The sequence below is a fragment of the Diceros bicornis genome, chromosome 34, assembly GCF_020826845.1.
Source record: "Diceros bicornis minor isolate mBicDic1 chromosome 34, mDicBic1.mat.cur, whole genome shotgun sequence".
In the NCBI taxonomy this organism is placed as follows: Eukaryota; Metazoa; Chordata; class Mammalia; order Perissodactyla; family Rhinocerotidae; genus Diceros; species Diceros bicornis.
The window spans coordinates 13019747-13035424 of NC_080773.1; the positions used below are offsets into that span (position 1 = coordinate 13019747).

Here is a 15678-nt window from a genome sequence, read left to right on the forward strand (position 1 = left end):
TCCGGCCCCTGAGCGCCAGCATGGAGAACGGGGGCTTCTTTCCCCAGAGAAACAAGGTCTGATGGGCTGAAAGCCACACTGGGAGGCAGACCTGGGTTCGAATCCAGAGGCAGCCAACTACAGATCGACCTCAGGCAACTCCTTTCTTTCCTTGGCCCCAGTTTCCTCATCTGGAAAGCGGGTCTCATAAACCTCCTTCCTCAGGGGTTGTGCCTGGGCACCACCACTACCAGCTGTGCAGCCCTGGGACAACTGCTTAACCTCTGTGAGACCTGTCTCCTCATCAGTGAAGTAGGGCTGGTGACACCGACTCCACAGCGTGGCGGGAGGATGAGATGAATTAGTGTGTGGCTGAGTAACTGAGGCAGGGGACTGCACAGGTCCGAGCACCTTCATCCCAGCACCTTTACTGAGCACCTACTGTATGCCCAGCCTCTTCTAGACCCTGGGGCTGCTGCAGTGAATGAACGGGCAAACTCCCCTGCCCGCCTGGAGCTGGGGAGGCAGACAGCACTCAAATACATGTCACATGAGGCAGGACACGACAGAGCTGCAGTGCTAGTGCAGGTGAGATCGGAGAGCTGGGGGTCACCTAGGCCGGAGTGGTCAGGGAAGTCCTCTCTGAAGAGGTGACACTGGGCTAGGGCCTGAGTGATAGAATGGAGGAATCACACAAGATCTATGGAGGAATAGCTGGGAGGGGACTAGCAGGTACAGAGGCCCCAGTGGGAACGAGTTGGCAGAGGGAGACCCGCAGGGCAGAGAACAACAGAGAAGAGGTGGGTTGAAGAGGAAGGTGAGGGGCAGGTCACATGGGGCCTTGTGAACCATGGTGACAACTGTCCTTCCCCACAGGAGGGCTCTGAGAAGGGAGGGACGTGACCTGATGCAAGGGTCTACAGGGTCTCCTGGCTTTGTGTAGGGGACAAGGAGCAGGGAGACAGCAAAGAGGCTGCCATGACTCTCCAAAAAGGAAATAACGATGGACAGATCCAGAGAGGGACGAGAGAGCAAGGGCAGGTTCTGGAAATACTCTGAGGGAGGAGCTGCCAGGTTTGCGGGAGGACTGGATGTGGATGAAGAGGAGGGGAGGAAGACCAGAAGCGTGTGGCCGGAAGAGCTGCGCAAACAGCTGCGCGCAGAGACGGGCTCAGCCAGGCGGAGAGTGAGTTCTGGCTTCTCTGAGCCTGTGCTGCCCAGTGGACCCCCACCTGGAGCCGAGGACCAGGGTGTGAGGGTGAAACTGGGGTCAGCGCGAGGTGCCCCTCGTCCCAGAGGAAGGGGAGAGGACTCGGCATCCACCAGCTCCCCCGGTGGCCCCACGCCACCCCCCATGTGCTCTGGGGGCTGCTGGACGCTTCCAGCCATGGTCCCTGCAGCCGCAGACACTTCGATGATTAAGTACCGCAGAGCAAGTGCCCAGTACCCCCGCCGGCCGGCCAGGGCCATCTCCCTCGCTCACGGATCCAGAAAGGCCTTTGTTCTGACCGTTTATTGGCGACTTGCTGCTACGCACTGAGGGACGGAAGAGGAAGAAGGATGGAGGCCTCTCCCTCTCTCTCCCCATCCCTAGAACCTTCAAGTCCCCAGACGTCCTGCTTGCCAGTGTGAGTTGGGGCCCACATGACAACAGGGTCCCTGACTGACTCCAAGGAAGTAGGGAAGTGGGACAGGTGGACCCTGGAGTCCAGGGTCCAGTGCGGAGCTGACAGGAGGAATGCAGACGTTAGGCACACGGGTTCCAGGTGTCCAGGGCCCGCTGAGCTCCAGGAAGCAGTGACAACACTGCTGGCTGATGAGGACGAGTTCTCAGCTCAAGGCGGGCTGGGTGGGAGCCTGGGCTTCTGGGGCTGGTTGGGGCCGATGTACCGGAGGGGCACGTGGGTGGGCGCCGTGATCCGATCGGTGCCAAGGTAGGGCTGGAGGGCAGGGGGCACCAGGACCGAGCCGTCCTGGGGACAGAGCAGGCCTCAGGATGCTGCCACTGCCCCAGCCCTCCACCCTCTGCCTCTCTGGTGCCATCCTTCCTCCTACTCACCTCCTGCTGATTGCTCTCCAGGAGGGCAATGAGGAGACGAGGGACAGCACAGGCCGTGGCGTTCACCTGGAAGAGAGGCACGCTCAGAACCAGGGGCCACCCAGCCCGGGGAGGGGCAGAGGTGATGCGGGCCTGGGGGAGTGGAGGCGCTGGGGAGGGCGCGCGAGAGTGTGCGGGCGCTCACTGTGTGGGCGAACTGCAACTCCCCGGCCTCCTCTGTCTGGAACATGATGTGAAGCCGGCGACTCTGGAAGTCCGTGCAGTTGGAAGCACTGGTGACCTGGGCGTGGGGGCGGGGCAGGCTGACAGCATCAGTGGTGGGGGCCCAGGACCATCCCCTCCCACCCTGCGTCCTCACCGGGGCGGGGGCTCACCTCGCCAAAGCGGCCGCGGCCTGGCATCCAGGCCTCGATGTCGAACTTGCGGTAGGCGGGGAGGCCCAGTTCCTGGGTGGGCATGTCCAGGACCCTGCAGCCAAGGAGAAAGACATGGCGAAGGTCAGCAGGGAAGAGGTGAGGGAGGAGGAGAGGGAGGAAGAGGAGGAAAAAATAGAGGCGATGGAAGAGAAGGTAGCCAAAAAAGAGGGAAATGGCAGAAAAAGGGAGGAGAAGGTGACAGAGGCAAATGAGAAGAGGTGAAGCAGGAGGTGATGATGGAGAAGGCAGTATGAGGAGGAGGAGGAGGAGGAGGGGGAGGGGGAGGAGGAGGTGGTGATGGAGAAGGAGGAGGTGGTGATGGAGGAGGAGGAGGTGGGGATGGAGGAGGAGGAGGAGGTGGTAGAGGAGGAGGAGGTGGTAGAGGAGGAGGAGGTGGTGATGGAGGAGGAGGAGGAGGAAGAGGTAGTGATAGAGAAGGTGGTGATGGAGGAGGAGGTGGGGATGGAGGAGGAGGAGGAGGTGGGGATGGAGGAGGAGGAGGAGGCGGGGATGGAGGAGGAGGAGGAGGTGGGGATGGAGGAGGAGGAGGAGGTGGGGATGGAGGAGGTGGGGATGGAGGAGGAGGAGGAGACGGAGGGAGAAGGGAGGATGGAAAAGGGGGAAGGGGGAGGAGAAGGAGGAGGTGATTGAGGTGGGAGGAGGAGGAGGGAGAATGAGGGAGGGGAGGAAGAGGAGGAACCCGGGGCGCACAGGAGCCAGTGGAGAGGAGGACGGGGAGAAGGGGCGTGTGGCCGAGTCTGCAGGCTGTTCGCTGTGGCTTTCTCACCTCCTGTAATAGTAGCAGCCCCGCGTTTTTGTAATGGATCCCCTTGAAAAAAGCCCTCATTTCTCAGCCCCTCTTGAAAGCTACGTGTCACTGACTGTGTGAGAGGAAGTGGGGCTTTCAACGCCCGGGTCACATTCACCCCCACCTCCCAACCCCACACTGGGTGGTCTGTGCAGATGGGGCGGCACCCAGGGACGGGGAGCAACGGGAGGGACGGGCCCGGGTCTCCACACTGGCGCGTCCTGTGCGGCCTATGCTGCTGTCACAATCCTCGAACCCTCCACAGGGCTTACAGCCCGACAGGCAGACAGACATCCTAACATAATCCTAAGGCAGGAAAAGCGGGCAGAGGGAGACGAGGTGGTGAGGACCGTCAAGACGGGGAGCACCCAGCCAGCCCCCGCCTCCCTCCACCATCCACCCCCGCCCCCCACCCCCTCCGCACCGGAAGTGCAAGCCCAGCTCGGTCACGATCTCCATCTGAAGGGACAGGAACTCCTCCAGCAGCTGCGAGCTCTGCTCCAGCCCGGGGCCCGTCACTCCAAACATCTCCACCTGGCCAGGGCGGGGCACAGGAGTCAGGGGGCCCTGGGCGGTGGGGGTGAGCTCCCTCCCCTTGCCGGCCACGCCCACCTTGGTGAAGTGGTGTACTCGATACAGCCCCCACGGCTCCTTCCCCGTGTGCGTTTCCGCCCGGTAGCAGGTACTGGAACAGACCATCCTGGGGGGAACAGGGGAGGTGGAGTCAGGGAGGGGAGAGGGAATGTCACAGGTGGGGACAAGGTCTGAAGGAACGGGGCATCACCTGATGGGCAGGTCCCTGAAGGCCACGGAGTGGTCCATGAAATAGCCTGGGAGGAAAGGGGGACAGGATGGGTCAGCCAGGGCCACCACTCATCCAGAGGAAACCTTTGTGAGAATTAGAAAAGGTTTCCCCTCTGGCGGACACAACCTCACATGAGGGCATGTGGCTGGATCCTCAATGTACTGTTGTGCAGTCAACAACCTACACAACTGTACACATCAGCCCTGTGGTCACTGAACATATCCTGGGCAGGCAGCTGCCACCCACAGGATGCTCCCGGTTATCCCCCTACACTCCCACCTGCACCACCCCCTCTCCCCCAGGCAGGTGCTTACCGGCAAGCCCCACCTCTGCTGTCCCGGCCAGGTTGAGGTCTTCAAAGCGGGAGGGGTCTATGTTGTAAATTTGGGATGGGTTGGCATTTGGTGTCATCCCACAGCCTTCCTGGGGAGGAGGCCAGGCCACAGAGGTCAGGGGACAGGTACCCTGGGCCTCCCCCATTTTGCAGTCATAACCCTTGCTCCTCCCCTGGAAGCATCTGGAATCCCCCAGGCCTCCCTGTTACGGCCTGAACCCCTCCACCCAGCCCCAGGGCAGTCTCCTCAGGGGAGACAGGCTGGTCTCCCGGCCTGGGGCCCCCCGGAACGGGGCCTGACAGCCGGGCGTGGGGGCGGAGGGTCCTCACTCACAAACACGGCTCCTCGGAGGAGGTCTGGCACCGTCATGGGGGTGAAGCCCTGTGAGGAGGGAGGGGAAGGGTGAGCGGCACAGCCGGGAGCCCCACCCAGACCCCAAGCTCAGGCCTGAGCAGGGACACTGCAGAGTGGGCTGGTGGCTCCCTCTTGTCACTGAAGCCCACTCCACTTCACAGGGCATCGGGGAGGCCTGAGCAGCGGGCTTGGGGCTGGCCCCGGGGCCCTGGCAGCCCGTCACCGGGGCCCTCTTCACGGGCTCCTCACTCAGACCACACTGCACAGGGCAGCGGAGCTGTAGTTCCAAAGTACAGATCTGACCGCGTCCCTCCCCTGCTCAGAGCCTTCCGTGGCTCCCCAGTGCCCTCAGGAAATGTCTGAGTCCCTCGCCCCACGCACTCAGCCCTGCCGGCCCCTCCAGTTTCAACGGAGGCCGCATTTCCCAACACTCTTCACACAGCGGGCAGTGGTGCACTGGTGACAAGCCAGCTTCACACACTAGCCGTGAGACCCTGGGCTCCTCACTCCCTCCCCAGGCGTCAAGGTATCCATCCCTAAATGGGGGTAATAACAGCAGCCACCTCATAAGAATTAAATGGGTCAATAATACATGTAAAGCTCTGAAAAATGTGACTGGAGCACAGGTGCCTTCCCCCCCCCGCCCCCCCCAGCCTTCTGAGCTCAGCTTCAACACCACCGCCTCCAGGCAGCCCTCCCATCCTGGCCCATACCCTGCGGACGAGCTTGTTGAATGTGAAGTTGACCAGGCCGTGCTGCAGGAGGGCCCCAGCCCCGCGCAGGTAATAGGAGCGGTGGCCGGACACGTGGGACAGGCGCCTGGGGGACAGACGGGCAGACAGGTGGCAGCGCGTGGGGGTGGCGGCACGTGGGCCAGGGCTGGCGGGGGCGGAGGGGGCGCTCAAGCACCCCGGGGCAGAGGCCCAGCTGCCAGGCGGGGAGCGGGCATCAAACATTCATGCCGGCCGGGCCCGCTGGGGGGAGCAGGCAGCCAGCTGTCGGGGTGGGGGGGGTGGGAGGGGCCGCGGGGGGCTCACTTCTGCCGGATGATGTCGAGCTGCTCCGCGATTTCCAGGTGGCCCCGGGGTCGGAAGGAGAAGGCTGGATACGGATGAGAAGGGACGGGGTAAGAGAGGAAGAGAGGGACGGGGAGCAGGGAGGACTAGAGAGACAGCGGGAGGGAGAGGCAGGAAGAGAGGGAGGGAGGGAAGAGGAGAGCAGGGAGGAGGGGGAAAAACAAGACAGACGGGGAGTGAGAGGGAGGCAGACACGGGAACGGGGAAGAGACGAGAAATGGGGAGAGAGTCAGAGAGACGCCGAGGGTCAGAGAGGAAAAGCCCCAGGGAGACAGGGGCCGAGGCAAGAGGGCCGGAGAGACAGACAGACAGACAGACACATGCACACAGAGCAAGTCCGATGAGGTGAGGAGGGAGAATGAAACCCGAGACCTGCCCGGCCGCCGAGGCCTGAAGACGGAGCCACCTCCCGCCACGTCCCACAGGCCCCAGCACAGGCCCAGACCCCGAGCGTGGCCCCAGCCTGGGATGGCCCACCTGGCTTTTCCCCGACCACATGGAGCACTCGGGCCTGGCTCTCATCCCCGACGGGCTGTGGGGAGACAGCGGGCGTCACGGGGAGGGTGGCACGAGGGGGCCCCCGGCCTCCCCCGCTGCCCGGCACGGCGCTCACCACGTCCGGGTGGGTCTGGTTGGGCAGCCTCAGCGCCCACAGGTAGAACTGCTTCTCCAGCTGGGCCTCCTTGGGGTACAGCAGCACGAGCTGCTTCCGAATCTCCCGGCCACGTGCCCGCAGACCCTGATAGTGGGGGTCCTGGGAGCGAGACAAGCGGGTCAGCCCGGGAGAGGTGAGGGTCCCCCAGCCAGGCTGACCTCGAGCCTTGCTAGCTGAACCTTGGTGGTGGACATTCAGGGCCTCTTCTTTTGGCTCGACATCCTGAATATCCTTTTGGGAACCTCCCCTCACCACCACATGGCACGTCCATGGGGACAGATCTCAGGCTTGGCCTACTAGAACATTCCATTGCCTTGGCTACAGGGACTGGCTCAAAGACAGGCCCATGATCCAAACCGAACTCATGAGAATCAGCCCTGGGACTATGGCTGGAGCTGTCAGGGAAGTGGTCCTATTTGCACTGGACCCTGGCTCTCCTTTCCCCAAGGGGAGAAAGTTGGTCTCGGAATGATGGAAGCAGAACCAAATATGGAGCCAGGACCTGGATCCAGCTGTACCTGAAGCCAGCCTTTTTAGTTTCATGACTCAATAGAGCCTGGTTTCTTTTTTCCTTAATCCTGTCTGAGTTGTGTCTTCTGTCACACACAACGGAGGAATCATGACTGACATGGCATCCTTGCTGCCCACCCCCCACCGGGGACAGGACCCCACCTCCCTGTCGTACCTGCTGCACTTGACTGTTGTCCTGGTTCACCTGGCAGGAAAGAGACAGACAGGGTGATCAGGTTGATGAAGTCAGGGGTGGGGAGGAGGGGAAAAAAGAGTGTGAAAGGTCACACACAGCCAGGCATCTGACTTCCTTGCTCTGCCAGGACCTGGCTGGACCCTCCACTCTGTGCCTCAGCTTCTCTGTCGGTAAAGCTGGGAGGGGGCATGACAGTGTAACAGTAATCACAGCTGCGGCTCCGTTTACTGAGTGCCGCCTCACGCCTGGCTCTGTGCAAGGGGCGCTCACACCATCCTGTTTCTTCATAACCCTCTCCATGAGGTTGGCATCCACGTGACCCCATTTTGCAGATGGGAAAACTGAGGCTTGGAGAGGCAGTCTGTGAGCAGGAATCTGGAGGCCTGCAACCACTGATCTTTGATACCCTGAACCTTCTACGACCCTGAGCAACAGGGGGAATCAGGTGACCAGGGTCAGAATGTCGGGTGCCCCCTCCTGACGCCTTAGGATCCCCATCTGTGAAATGAGGCGCTAACACGACCTCCCCAGCAGGGCTGTTGCGTGGCTCCCTTGAGACGAGCCAGCACTCACTGAACCGTGATGGAGATCAATTTTGTGGTTCTCACCGTCTCCCGCCTGGGTGGCGTGGCCCGGGCCTGGCACAGACACGGCAGGTCACCGGGAGATGTAACTGGTGTCGAGAGAGGACCTGAGTGGACCCAGGAAGAGCGGCCCGAATGCCCGGGTGTGAATCCGCCTCTCCCCTTCCCTGGTTGTGAGACGCAGGCACGTTTTAACCTCTCGGGGCCTCAGTTTCCCCAGCTGTCACCTGGATTTGCGTCGCTCCCGTCTCCCAGAGTCGCGAGTAAGGAGAGCACCCAGAACAGTGGCCGGCACGCGGCGACGGCGATATAAACGCCGGCGGTTACGTTTACGATCGCCTCAGCCCTCTGCGCCAGACGCTGGCTCACCCAAGACCCTCCGCCCTCCGGCCTCCTTCCCCACGGACCCCCGACGCGGGTCACCCTCCCCGGCAGCCTGCAGCTCAGGACCGCGGGCCCAGCCGGGGTGCCTCCCGCCGATGATGGGGTGGGTGTGGGGCGCCCGGGCCCATCAGAGGGGATTCTGCTGGAAGCTTCGGGAAGGTCTCCCTGCTCCTGGAAAAGGCTCTCAAGCCAGACAGGTCCGTGTTCTGCCTCTGGCAGAGTCACAGGAGGAGACGCTGTACTACGATGACAGCCAGCCAGCTTGCACCGTGAGAGGGAAACTGAGGTCACATCAAGACAGGGAAGTGGCGGGTGCAGACGGGGGAGGAAGCTGGGCTGGGGATGCTGGGGGAGCCGCTCATTCATCCACCCCAGGGATGCCCGAACCCAGATGAGCTCATGAATGTCCGCGTCCTGCAAGGTCCTTAAACTGGGTTTCCCGTCACCTGCAGCCTGAGGCATCCCGCCGCCAGCCCCCACCCACCTGGAAGCCCCTGCTCACCAGCAGGGCGCGCACCGCCTCAGCCACCGCCCCCTTCTCCTCCTCCAGGCTCCGGATCTGCTCCCGCAGCTGCCTCAGCTCCTGCCACGTCGAGATCTGCGGGCACACGGGAGGGAAAGATGTGAAGCGGCCACCGTCCCCGCCCCTTCTGGCGGAGCTCCACCCCACCGGCCACGTGGCCCAGCAGTGGCGTGAGGCAGAGACCCTCACGGGCCCCCGGGAGCCATTCTCTCCCCCCCACCCCAGCACCAGAACGCCTGACGGCTCGCTGGGCACAGCTGCCCAGAATTAAGACATTCCCCAGCCTCCCTTGCAGCCACGTGTGCCCGAGATCCCCTGCGGACACGAGAGGAAGGGGTAATGTGACTCTTGGGTCACCTCCTTGAAGACAAGCCCCCATCCTGGACTTTCTCGCTCTCCCCGGACTGGACCACGGGCCCTGAGGAAAGCCGACCAGGACGACATCCTACGGGACGCGGAGCAAGAAGGTGAAAGGACTTGGGCACTGATGGGCGACATGGAGCTGAGGCCCCGCCAGGACTCACCCCTGGACTTTCACGTGAGACCCAAACAGCCTCTACCCCGGGGGGCTGTGACAGCAGCTAGCCCTGCACCCTCCAACACGGGGTCCTGGGGGGCTGGGTGAGACCCATGCCCCAGCTCTCACTGCCCAGACGCACCCACTGCCGGAGGCCCTCAGCGAGCCCATGCCCCCGGGCCAACCCTTGTCCTCTCTGGCGGCAGCTTTCCCTTCCACAAATGGTACAAACACTGTCCCACCTCCCTGGGGCTGGACACCTGAGGGGAGGGTCGGCCACATAGAGGGTTGTTCCTCACTTGGTGGCTCCCCCTGGACACTGCACACTCACCATGTGCGACAGTGACTCTAGGAAAAGCATCTCCCCCCACATCCGCTCCTCCTTCTCAGGGACAGCCCCACCCGCTCCCATCCCCTCCCCAGAGCCCTGGGCCTCCTCCTGGCGCCACCCGCTCCAACCCGGCCAGAGTTTTCACACAATCCCTCGCCTGCCTAAAGGCACCCAGAGCTGCCCAGCGCCCCAGGAACAAGCCACGTGCCACGTTCCTCTTCACACTTTGTGCCCTAAAGAACTGTTTTTCAAGCTTTGGGATGTGACCCGTTAGTGGGTTATAAAATTACTTTAGGATCTCTAAACTAGCACTTTTAAAAACTGTGGTAAAATATACATAAAACTGACCATTTTTAAGTGTCCAGTTCAGTGACATGAAGGACATTCACAATGTTGTGCAACCATCATCACCTCTACCTCCAGAACTCGGTCATCTTTCCCAACTGAAACTCTGCCCCATTAAACACTAACTCCCCATTCCCCGTTCCCCAGCCCCCGGCCCCCACCATTCCACGTCCTGTCTCTATGAACTTGCCTACTCTGGGTATCTCACCTAAGTGGAATCATACAGTATTTGTCTTTTGTGACTGGCTTATTTCACTGAGCAGAATGTCCTCAAGGTTCATCCAGGTTAGAGCAGGTGTCAGACTTTCCTTCCTTTTTAAGGCTGAGTACTATTCCACTGTATGGATACCCCACATTTTGTTTACCCACTTATCCACTGATCGTCACTTGGGTTACTTCCATCTTTTGTCTATTGTGAATAATGCTGCCATGAACAAGGGTGCACAAATATCTGCTCAAGTTCCTGCTTTCAATCTTTTGGGTATATACCCAGAAGTGGGATTGCTGGATCATGTGGTAATTCTATGTTTAATTTTTTGAGGCACCATCATACTCTTTTTTTAAAAATTAACTTCTCTGAGCCTTCGTTTCCCCTCTGATAAAATGGGGGAAATAATGGCACCTACTTCATAGGGTTGTTGCAAAACTTAAATAAGGCAAATATGCATAAAGCACTCGGAACAGGGGCGTCCAAGAGAGGGCTGGGCGGCTTTGAGGTTCCTGCCATCTTCAGCACCCCAGCAGGGTCTAGGAGCATGGAGACCCTTGTCCTAGTTCCCCAGCATGTAGTATTATATAAAAGCCAGCTATATTATCCTTATTATTGTTATTCACTGCCTTATTCTCAACGCCTGGATCATATTAGGTGCTCCCTACATCTGTTCAATAGAACCATTCATTCATTAAATAACCCTAGTGCAGGTCTCTACCTCTCACTCTCCAAAGGCAAGAGGCTCCCCCCATTCACATCCCTGTCCCCCATTTTCCTTGTGGCCCTAGGGTAAGCCTAGCAGGAGGTCGGAGCAGAAAGGACACTGGCACAAAGTTCCCAGCGCAGACAAGGTACCCAGCACGCTTCATAGAACAGGCGCAGAATGGCTGTCTAGACAGAAGGGTCTTAGCACTCTGGATAACTGGCACGTACGTGCGTGCCAAGCACAACACGTGGGCTAAACTTGGGAAGGAACTAAAATTCCTGCGACAAGCCCGCCCCCTGCTGGAGAGCATCTTGCACGCACACTTCGTTCGTAAAGCGAACAGCCCCTAGGCGGCCGGCGGCGCAAGCGCACTCACGATCGCGGGCAGATCTTCCGGCCGCAGCTCCCCCTTGCGGAGCTCCAGGGCGCGCGCGGCCTCTTCCGGGCATGCGCATAGCAGCTCCATGTCCACCTGAGGGAGCGCGCTGTAGCCCTCGCGCGCGTGTTCGTACAGGAGGTTCCGGTCTCGTCTCTCCGTAGCGAAACTTCTCCTTGGGCTCTGACCGCAGACACAGCCTCCCCGGGGCCGGAGGCCCCGCCCGGCCACCAAAGGCCACAAGCGCCGCGCTATGGACGCAGCCATCTTGGACAGGGGACAAGGAGTCACGCACTCCTCGTCCCGCCCACTCCGCGTTTAGACCAATTGCAAAGCAGACTTCCTGCTGGGAACGAGCCAATCACATCCTGAAGGGGTGGAGACAGTAGACCGAGATTGACTCTGGTCGCTGCCCAATCGTCGTCTTGCCCCGCCCCTTCAGTGTACGCGAGAGGCAGAACCGGCCAATCACGGCCGGGATAACCCCCGGAAGGGACTCGAGGCCGGGTTCAGCGTGTCTGCGGACTGGGCTAGGGTCGGAGAGGTCGGTGGTGTCCCCGGGTCCTCCAAACCTCCCCGGACCTCCCCTCAATTTCTCTTTTCCTCCTGTATGCGGGTGGGGGCGTTTGGGTCCCCGAGAGCCTACTCAGAGCGAGGCTAACTTTACGGAGGGCCTTTGTTAGCATAAGGGGTTGTGGTTAGACTGTCAGAGGAACTTCCTTAGATTGAACCAGAAGGCCTTGAGAGGGGAATGGGGAGAATTTGGACCTCGCCCGACTACGGCCACTCTTTCCTCCTCCTTTCTGAGTTTCTTATCCCCTAACGCAGGGACGCGGCAGGCGGCGGGATGTCCTGGTCCGGCCTTCTCCGTGGCCTCAACACGTTCCTAAGTTATGGTAAGTGGGAGGCTTGGCTACAGAGACGAGGCTGGATGAGGGTTATCCCCTCTGGGACTTGTGTGTCTGCCGCAGCCCCGAGGGAATCAGTTTAAAATCAGAGATGGAGACGGCGGTGGGTTTTGGCGGATCTCGGGCTGCGAGGGCAAGAGGTGGGAAGTGGTTGCATTGAGGGCTGCTATGCATCAGGTGGCTACCAGCAGTTTGGGTCAATTATTTCTAAAGCAAATAATATCAAATACCTCCCGTTGGTGAGACAGCCAAGCAACGCGTGTAAGTCATTCATTCAACTGATATTTTTCAAGAGCAGCGTATGTGCCAGGCTGTGAAAGGGATGCTTTATTTATGAACAAACATCACATGCTTCTCATGGGCCGTGCCCTTTGGAAAGGTATCTCATTCATTTATTCACTCTGCAAGCCTTTATTAAGCACCTTCTCTTTGCCACTCACTTCTGTCTGTCACTGACTAGTGACAGAGAGAGAAATGGACCTCAGAGCCCTGGACGGGGAGTTCCAAGAGGGCATGGCCCAGGGTCATCTCAGTTACCGATGCGTCTCCATTATTGGGGCCAAGACACAGTAGGTGGCAGTGGGTGCTGGTGGAAGAGAGTGCACTTCCCTCTGAATCTTATTACGTCCTACTTCCTATCCACGAGCAAATCCTGTCCGTCTGCCTTGGAAATGTATTCCCTCCCCAACCTGCCCTTCCTCGTACTGCGCTGCAGCCATGCTGGTCTCCTTTCTGCTGGTGTGTCTGCAGACACCGGCCAGAGCAGGGCGAGCAAGGGGCGAGTGGGGAGGCGAGGTCAGAAGTCACGGGGGCTGACCGCGTGGGGCCTCAGGGGCCAGGGGAGAACCTTGGCTCTTCCGCTGAGTGAGCTGGCGCCACAGGAGGGCTCTGAGCAGGAGAGGGCCGTGACCGACCCAGGTGTCCATAGGGTCCCTCTGGCTGCGTTGGGGGGACAGACAGTAGGAGCAGAGAGACCTGGGAGACAAAGGTGGACAGGACCAGAGTGGATGCAGTGGAGGAGGGAGAAAAAGGTGGATTCGGATCAGTTTTGAAGGTTCAGCTGACAGCATCTGCTCACGGGGCTTGAAAGGAGGCTTAGCAGGAGGAGGCAGAGCAGTGACACCTCCCAGGAATACCCCACAGGGTCGCTGTGAAGAGGGCGTGAGTTAATGTAGGTTCCATGCATAGAACAGGACACACGGTGAGCCTGTTGGCTTGATTATGAGGTTTAAACAGCATTAAAATTAATACCTTCCTTGCAGAATAAAATGAGTTAATTCATGTAAAATACTTAAAATAGAACCTGACACGTGGTGGTTGCTCAATCCATGTTGTTGTTACTATGATCTGTGAGGACCCCCAGAGGTAGACAAATGCACCCTTGTACAGTGCTTGGAACAGTGCCTAGAACCCCAGAATCGAGTTGCTGATATTATGATCCGCTCATCGGTAGTAACCCTCCTGCGCCCTCCTGGTTGTGTTGCTCCAGGCCTCGCCCTGGCCCCCCGGCTCCAGGCCGCCCGCCCCATGGCCACCTTGAACCAGATGCACCGCAAGGGGCCTCCGAAGCGGCCGCCCCCGACTCTGGGCCCCACGGAGGGCCGGCCGCAGCTGAAGGGCGTGGTCCTGCGCACGTTCATCCGCAAGCCCAAGAAGCCCAACTCGGCCAACCGCAAGTGCTGCCGGGTGCGGCTCAGCACGGGCCGCGAGGCCGTCTGCTTCATCCCCGGCGAGGGCCACAGCCTGCAGGAGCACCACGTCGTGCTGGTGCAGGGCGGCCGCACCCAGGACCTGCCCGGCGTCAAGCTCACCGTCGTGCGCGGCAAGTACGACTGCGGCCACGTGCAGAAGAAGAAGTGACGGCTGGGGCGCGGGCTGGCCTTCATGCAGAGCCAGAACCTGCCTGTCTGGGCTCCTGCAGGACCCTGGGGAGCTGGGCCAGCTCTGAAGGCAGCTGGTCCTGGGTTCGAATCCTGGGCCCACCTCTTCCCTCGAAACCACCGTTAGCCCATAGGGGTCCTGGGTGTGGATTGGAAAAAGGCGCTTCTGCCAACACGCTTGGCTTCCATGGATGAGTGTTGGCGCCAGAGACCTTTCCTGCTGGGACAGGACACGGCACTGCCACCTGCTGGGAAGGACTTGCAATAAACACAGACCCCCCCACGGTTGTTATAAACCCGTTCTGGTAGTGTTCGCCCTCTGTGTGGTCTCGGCAACTGACAGCCCCTCTGGGCCTCAGTTTCCTCCTCCAGGAAGTAGTTCTGCCCGGTGCATGCCCTGGGTTGGGTTTGGTGAAGATGAAGATAGATGCTCTGTGTGCATACACGTGCAGGTGGCGGCTGTTCTGTGCAGCAGGCGCGCAGCCCTGAGGCCCAGTTCCCCTGCCTGCAGGCCGAGGGCCAGGCAAGGAGGCGCCGCCGTCCAGCATCCTCGGCTGAAAAGTGGCCGTAACTGTAACGTTGGCGACAAGCGGGTGTTGAAAGGATCGAGTGGGGTGCCCTGCTCTTCTGTTATTCTGACTCACCTGCCCGTGGGTTCACATCCTGCCTCCACCTCTTCATTGTTCTGGGACATTGAGTATATTTGTTGCCCCTCTGGGCCTCAGTTTCCTCCCTTGGCAAGTGGCGCTGAGCGTAATACTGACCTCGCTGGTCACGTGCTTGGTCACATTCGATTTTAAGATTGCCCCAACTCTGGGGCAAGTCCTGCCTCCCGACTTCCACGCCAGGTGACCTTGGGCAGGTCATTGAAACCCGGAGCCTGTTCATTTTTATTTATTTATTTATTTTTTGCTGAGGAAGATTGGCCCTGAGCTAACATCCACTGCCAATCTTCCTCTTTTTGTATGTGAGCCGCCACCGCAGCATGGCCACTGACAGACGAGTCGTGTAGGTCTGCACCCAGAAACCGAACTCAGGCCACTGAAGCGGAGCATGCCGAACTTAACCACTAGGCCACTGGGGCTGGCCTCCTGAGCCTGTTTCAATGGCCTGGGCTACATGGCATTGATATCGTGCCTGCCTGAGAGCTGTTGGCAGAACCGCCTAGAACCACCATGGGGGCTGTCCAGTGCGCCCTTGTAGCCCATCTCTGGGTTCTCGAAGCCCGTCTCCATTTTCTGCATGGTGCTTAGCACACCTCCTCAAGTTTCACTATTGGCAACAGCCCACCAGGGCTTTCAGGATCAGAGCTGGGGGCAGAAAGTGCATCGATTACAGACAAAAATCTCCCATCACCTCACACTTAGCACCAATCTTATTGAGCTCGTTTGCTGGCTGAGCCGAGCTGGGGAGAGTAGGAGACACTAGGGGATTGAGACAGGGGAGCTTTCCTTCGTGCACGCCTTGCTGCTGGAGTCCGTGTGCACGTGGGCTGGGGTGTGGAGGAAAGGAGTGTGCTGCCCGGCGGGGGTGAGCCCCTGAGGACGGGGCGGGGGGGGCACAGTTCAGGGGTCAGCAGGGACTGGGCCTCAGGAATTCTGAGAGACACGGTGCCAGTCTGGCCCAAAGGGAAGATGCTGATGGGCAGCGCTGGAGGAGGCTGCACGGGCCCCACAGCTGAACCCGAGACTCCCCAAAACAACAGAAAGGGTCCCTCTGA

General features: G+C 60.0%; 2 protein-coding genes across 4 annotated transcripts; one reads left to right on the forward strand and one right to left on the reverse strand.

Moving 5' to 3' along the window:
• Positions 1-1812: 1812 nt before the first annotated feature.
• Positions 1813-11457, reverse strand: SARS2 (seryl-tRNA synthetase 2, mitochondrial). 3 transcript variants are annotated; one of them, XM_058529273.1, is made up of 17 exons: positions 11171-11457; positions 8664-8759; positions 7173-7202; positions 6910-7005; positions 6446-6514; positions 6310-6364; positions 5794-5857; positions 5470-5575; positions 4736-4783; positions 4382-4490; positions 4047-4092; positions 3875-3962; positions 3687-3796; positions 2413-2506; positions 2223-2318; positions 2039-2104; positions 1813-1952 (listed from the first exon to the last, which is right to left on the reverse strand). In XM_058529273.1, the coding sequence occupies exons 1-17, from the start codon at positions 11435-11437 to the stop codon at positions 1815-1817; spliced, it is 1578 nt and encodes a 525-aa protein (XP_058385256.1). In that variant the 5' UTR covers positions 11438-11457; the 3' UTR covers positions 1813-1814. The 3 variants fall into 3 exon arrangements, with proteins under 3 accessions (XP_058385256.1, XP_058385255.1, XP_058385254.1); XM_058529272.1 differs by lacking the exon at positions 6910-7005 and having other exon boundaries at positions 6446-6586; XM_058529271.1 differs by lacking the exon at positions 6910-7005 and having other exon boundaries at positions 6446-6586; positions 8646-8759.
• Positions 11458-11631: 174 nt separating this feature from the next.
• On the forward strand, positions 11632-14725 carry MRPS12 (mitochondrial ribosomal protein S12). Its single transcript, XM_058529277.1, has 3 exons — positions 11632-11714; positions 11999-12066; positions 13568-14725. The coding sequence occupies exons 2-3, from the start codon at positions 12018-12020 to the stop codon at positions 13936-13938; spliced, it is 420 nt and encodes a 139-aa protein (XP_058385260.1). The 5' UTR covers positions 11632-11714; positions 11999-12017; the 3' UTR covers positions 13939-14725.
• Positions 14726-15678: the final 953 nt, after the last annotated feature.

Coding starts and splice junctions, on each gene's coding strand:
- SARS2 (XM_058529273.1), bottom strand. CDS start 11,437: ATGGCTGCGTCCATAGCGCGGCGCTTGTGGCCTTTGGTGGCCGGGCGG. Junction 3,797..3,874: donor GAGTACACCACTTCACCAAG/GTGGGCGTGGCC, acceptor CGCCCTGGCCAG/GTGGAGATGTTTGGAGTGAC. Junction 2,507..3,686: donor GAGCTGGGCTTGCACTTCCG/GTGCGGAGGGGG, acceptor CCTTGGCTGCAG/GGTCCTGGACATGCCCACCC.
- MRPS12 (XM_058529277.1), top strand. CDS start 12,018: ATGTCCTGGTCCGGCCTTCTCCGTGGCCTCAACACGTTCCTAAGTTAT. Junction 12,067..13,567: donor CAACACGTTCCTAAGTTATG/GTAAGTGGGAGG, acceptor GTGTTGCTCCAG/GCCTCGCCCTGGCCCCCCGG.